At 40.6% G+C, this 6208-nt stretch overlaps 1 protein-coding gene across 1 annotated transcript in view; it reads right to left on the reverse strand.

Moving 5' to 3' along the window:
* The window catches only part of LOC115539279 (uncharacterized), a 189739-nt gene extending 184901 nt beyond the window's left edge, over positions 1–4838 (reverse strand). The window contains exons 1-2 of the mRNA XM_030350354.1: positions 4422–4838; positions 4076–4117 (exon numbers count right to left, since the gene is read on the reverse strand). Coding sequence (XP_030206214.1) covers positions 4076–4094 — 19 coding nt within the window. The 5' untranslated portion in view covers positions 4095–4117; positions 4422–4838. The remainder of the gene's footprint in view (positions 1–4075; positions 4118–4421) is intronic.
* Between the last annotated feature and the right edge of the window lie 1370 nt (positions 4839–6208).

Here is a 6208-nt window from a genome sequence, read left to right on the forward strand (position 1 = left end):
ACATCATACCACCAGGTGTGAGTGTGATTAGCCATTACAAGCAGGTTTGAAAACATGCAGCATTGGGACATCACAGGCGGGCGTGTCCACCTAGATGTGTGCTGGATAGATCAGTCTACCAGCCTACCCAGTGGACTGAAGCAAACGTTGCTCATCTGTCCGTCACACATCTAGGTGGACACGCCCACCTGTGATGTCACAATGCTGCACATTTTGAAAACGGCTTGTGATGGCTAATCACACTCACACCTGGTGGTATGATAGGTCCCCTTTAAAGAGGTCAAAGGCAAGAACAGACTGCGCATTGAGGGTCACTTTGAAAACAAGGACCCCAGGAGCATGTGGTGAGGAATCAAAACTCTATCTGACTACAAATATAAGGTTTGGTCAGCAATAAAGATCATAGGAGCTGAGCTCCCAGACCTGGACTCTGTGTGTGGTGACCACCTGAAGAGGAAGGCAAGGTCAATCAGCACTGATAAAACTCACCCTGGAGACACCTTGTTTGTCCCCCTCCCATCAGGGGAGAGGTACCGCACACTGCGGGCCCGCACCACAACACTGAGGAACAGCTTTTCCCCAAGAGCTGTAGCCTCCATCACCCCCCAACCCCCTAACCAAGGCACTAAGGACAACTCTCCTCCAGGAGCAGTAGCTTCCAACCCCCACAACCCCCCCCCCGCCCCTCACACACACACACACAGACTGGACTTGATGGGCACAATATGGACAGGGTGATGTGTGTGTGTGTGTGTGTGTGTGTGTGTGTGTGTGTGTGTGTGTGTGTGTGTGTGTGTGTGTGTGTGTGTGTGTGTGTGTGTGTGTATGAACTGAAACTGCTGCTAGAGACTGCATACCTGTATTTCGTACAATGACGACTAAACTCCTTGAACCTTCACACATATCATTGTGTTCTGTATCAAACCAGTAATAACACTTACCTCCTTATATTGACGCGTCAATTCTGTATAGAGATAAACAGTAGAGTAACATGTCAGGACAGCAGTCAATATCATTCAGCATAACCCTGATACATGTTAGTTTAATGTATCATGATACATGTTAGTTCAATCTAAACACAATACATGTCAGTAGTTTAGTGTTATCATGATACATGTTAGTTCAATCTAAACACAATGCATGTCAGTATTTTAATGTTATCATGATGCATGATAGAGTTTAAAGTAACCATGATACATGTCAGAGTTTAATCTAACCCTTACCTCCCAGGACTATGATTGATATTATGAAAGGTATGGATCCTATTATTACGAACTGCTCAATATATTCTATCTAAGTTATCTACAACTCATTTAGAAAGTGAAACATGTGGAATAAGAACTTACCATCAAACTTCATCTGCTGCTTCTGGGTTTTCTTCTTCTATAAAATAAAAATGTAAATAAAATATCAACATTGGGTTCATTACAAGGTCATCATCTAATAACTCCACCACTGCCAGCTAGGGTCACAGATATTATTGTGTTCTGTATCAAACCAGTAATAACACTTACCTCTTCAAGTTGTTCCCTCAATGCTATATAGAGATAAACAATACAGTAACATGTCAGGACAGCAGTCACTATCATTAGTTAGTCTAATGTCACCATGGTACTTACTTACTGCCCTTTATGCCTACTGGCATGTAGGGCAGCAACAAATAATCTCCATTCCCGTCTGTTTAGGGTCAGGTTATAACCATGATACATGTTATTACAATCTATAGATTAAACTAACATCATGGTTATAACCATGATACATGTTATTTAAATCTATAGATTAAACTAACATCATGGTTATAACCATGATACATGTTATTTAAATCTATAGATTAAACTAACATCATGGTTATAACCATGATACATGTTAGTTTAATGTAACCATGATACATGCTAGTTTAATATATAGATTAACCTAACATGTATCATGGTTATAACCATGATACATGTTAGTTGAACGAGTTGAGTAAGCTTAATGTAACCCTTACCTCCCAGGACTATGGTTGATATTAGGAAACGTATGCATCCTATCATTATGAACTGCCCCATATATTCTAATCATGTAGAATCAGTTGAACCAGTTCCTGGTTTCCACTCTGAATTAGCCTCTACACAGAAGAACATCTTGACAGACTGAATACGTGTAGGGAGACGGCAGTCATTATCGTGGTCAAACAAGGACAGAAGTCTTTCTACCCATTGTCCCTGCTCAGTGTGGTCATGACGACTCAGTGAGCTACGTTATAAACGCCACTGAGCTGACGTTATGCTGGCCACATCGCCCCAGCTATGAGAGTAGTGTCTTATATACATGGAGAGCTCCATTCTATAATCTAATATCTAGATGATGTTGTTCAGTAGGTCTGCCACTCTGGTCCCTCTGCTAGGTAGGCTCTGACTCTCTGGTACAATTAGATGAAATGTTTTGAATCACAGCGATAACATTTGACTTGGTCTTAGTCAGTAACCCTTGAAAATCAATGGATATTAATAAATGATCTGTTACTCATTAACAAAGTGTAACATGTGGACTAAGAACTTACCCCAACACTCCTTCTCCTGTTCCAGTGTTTCCTTTTTCAATAAAAATAAAAATGTGAATCAAACATGAACATTGGGTTCATTTATCAAGGTCATCATCAGTGGTGGATCAAGGTGGTGATTGGCCCCTAGGCTAGAATTTTTGTGAGGCCCCCCTACAGATCACGCAGTAAAAAAGTATTACATTTTTTGCCATGAATAAAAGGGTGCTAGGAATAATACATGGCCTCCCTTCTGTTGACCAACCGACCGACAGATCTCCTTAATGAGGCTGGTAAAATCCAATTTGGGCAGAATATCGCTATCAACGGACAGATCAGAGTCGGGTGATTCAGTCTGTTTTGGCCCATCGTGGATCTCAGTCTATCTTTAACTACCGCCCATTTTGAAGAAGAGCGCTCCCAGCTGGCATTGGTCACAGGCAGAGTCATAAATAGTCTGAGTGCTATATCGACAAATGGAAACACTTGTGTTTTTCGCTTTTCTGACATTCTGCCTCTTTGCTGTCGAGCAGACGTGACGTATTCCTTTACAACCAATCTGACTTTATGAACCTGGTCACATGACATGGCCCACACATCTACCCAATCCACTGCTTTTTAATGGTTCTTGCTATTGGCCAATAGGGGTCAAGTCTTTTTTTATTATAAGTAAAATTGAAAATAGTCTGGCCCATCCAGGGCCCCTTGCACACCTGGGCCCCTAGGCTCAGCCGAGGCTAGCCTGGGTGTTAATCCACCTCTGGTCATCATCTAATAACTCCACCACTTAACACTTACCATCTCATCTATTCGATTAGCGTATTCTATAGAGAGAAACAACACATCAACATGTCAGGACAGCAGTCACATCATTCAGCATAACCATGATACATGTTAGTTGAATCCAACCATGATTCATTTATTTAAATCTAACCATGATACATGTTAGTTTAATGTAACATGATACATGTTAGAGTTCAATGTAACCCTTACCTCCCAAGACTATGACTGATATTATGAAACGTATCCATCCTATTATTATGAACTGCTCCATATATTCTAATCACGAGAATCAGTTGAACCAGTTCCTGGTTTCCATTCTGAATTAGCCTGTACACAAAAGAACATCTTGACAGACTGAATACGTGTAGGGAGACGGCTGCCATTATCGTGGTCAAACAAGGACAGAAGTCTTTCTACCCTTTGTCCCTGCTCTGTGTTGTCATAACGACTCAGTAAGCTACGCTATAAACGCCACTGAGCTGACGTTATGCTGGCCACATCGCCCCAGCTATGAGAGTAGTGTCTTATTGTGTCTTAGAATTGATAGCTCAATTCTGTAATCTAATATCTAGATGCTGTTGTTCAGTAGGTCTCCCACTCTGGTCCCTCTGCTAGGTAGGCTCTGACTCTCTGGTACAATTAGATGAAATGTTTTGAATCACAGCGATATCATTTGACTTGGTGTGAGTCCGTAACCCTTGCAAATCACTGGATATTAATAAATGATCAGTTACTCATTTACAAAGTGAAACATGTAGAATAAGAACTTACCAGTTAAATCCCTTTCCATTTTCAGCCATCTATAAAACAATGCTATGAAGTGATAAACAACACATGTCAGGACAGAGGTCACCATCATTCAGCATAACCCTGATAAATGTTAGTTTAATGTTAACATGATACATGTTAGTTTAATGTAAGCATGATACATGCTAGTTTAATGTAACTCTGATACATATGTTAGTTGAATGTAACCATGATACATGTTAGAGTTTAATGTAACCATGATACTTGTCAGAGTTTAATGTAATATGATAAATGTAAGGTTAATGCAACCATGATACATGTTAAGAGTTGAATGTAACATGATACATAAATAGTTGAATGCAACGCTTACCTCCCAGGACTAACGAAATGATGAAACATATGCATCCTATTATTATGAACGCAATTGCCACATATTTAAGACATGTAGAATCAGTGGAATCAGTTCCTGGTTGTATCTGCACCCCTCCCACAGAATCACATCTGAAACCAGAAGGACAAAACCACGTTTAGTTCTAAGAGTAGTAGACTGGGTGTTGGACTCCAGGTTTAAAAGGTACTGGGTTAGATCCCCAATGTCCACAACCTTCCTGTAGGCTTTCAGGAAGGTTCTTGAGCTAGATGCCTGACCCCTACCTGCTCCTAATGACCTGTACCTCCCTGTGTCTGAATTCACTGTACACCGCTTTGGATAAAATTACTACATAGTAAATTAAACAGTGCTAGGCATACGTTTTTCCACAAATGCTAAAGTTAACTAAAAAGTCAACTCAATAATCTTTTGGAAATTGATCTTAATGCCTTGATTAAACAAAAAAGTCCAACCATAAGGACACCAATTTGCTTTGTGAATGAATAATGTATCGTGAATAAATAAATCTTTTTTAAATGTCCATTAAAATACAGGGTGCATAAGTATAGACACCCATATGTTAAATTCCCATAGAGGTGGGCAGATTTTTTTTTTAAAAGCCAATTATTTCATGGATCCAGGAAACAATACATCCCAATTAAGTTCCCGTAGCCTTTGGAATTAAAATAGCCCCACATCACCACATACCCTTCACCATACCTGGAGATTGGCATGGTTCTTTTCAGTTAGCCTAACAGCTGTTAGTTAGCCTAATGATTTCTCAATGCAAATCAAACCAGCTAATAGGCTAACTGAAATAAAACCATGACAATCTCTAGGTATGATGAAGGGCATGTGATGATGTCGGGCTATTTTAATTCCAAAGGCTATGGGAACTTAATCAGGATATATAGTATCCTGGATCCATGAAATTACTGGGTTTGAATCTTTAATATGGGAATTAACATAGGGGTGTCCATACTTATGACCCCTGTATTTTAATGGTGAATATTTACTTATTTACGATACAATATTCAAAATCATACAAAGCAAATTGGTGTCCCTAAAGGTTGGATTTTTCCTCATTTGTTTAATTGAGGCATTAAGATCAATTTCCAAAAGAAGATTTTTTATTCCTCTTTTTAGTCAACTTTAGCATGGGTGCCTAAACTTATCCCTACCACTGTATATATTGTGAAGCATTAACGACACCTTCACAATATCTATTCTGACATTTGTATTAATAAATACAGTAGTAAACAAACATAACATTATGACTACAGACAAAAAAACAGTCCGGCTGGGGTAGCTCGGTGGCAGTCCCTTTCTCCTCCATGTCTCCTCCTCCGGACTGCCAGCGAGGCCTCTGCGACAGTCCGGCAGAGAAAGGGATGGTACTCCCGGAGCTGAGCTGCAGGGCTGCCGCAGAGTTCCCCCCGCCGGAGCTGCTCGTCCGCTGGTCCACAAGATCTTAGCTATGCTCTGATTGGAGGGGAGTGGGGAAGTGGGAGGTAATATTCAACTGTGCCCCCTTCCTACGTAGGAGGGGGCGCTGAAACTGACTCGCTCGTTTGGTATCTGTAGGCGGGGTACTCTCAGAAATGCATGTCTCACAAAAATCATGTACAGACTTTTTTCAAAGTTTGTAGGCGTGCGGGAGCACCGGAGACCCAAAACAACGCCCCCATTCCCAGGAAAAGTGTTGTTTTCATAATCGGACCCCTTTAAAATACCCTTGTACTGTATGTATTGAATATTTAATTAATTCCACTTACTTTGTGCGGGGT

Source organism: Gadus morhua, unplaced genomic scaffold (assembly GCF_902167405.1).
Source record: "Gadus morhua unplaced genomic scaffold, gadMor3.0, whole genome shotgun sequence".
Lineage (NCBI taxonomy): Eukaryota > Metazoa > Chordata > Actinopteri > Gadiformes > Gadidae > Gadus > Gadus morhua.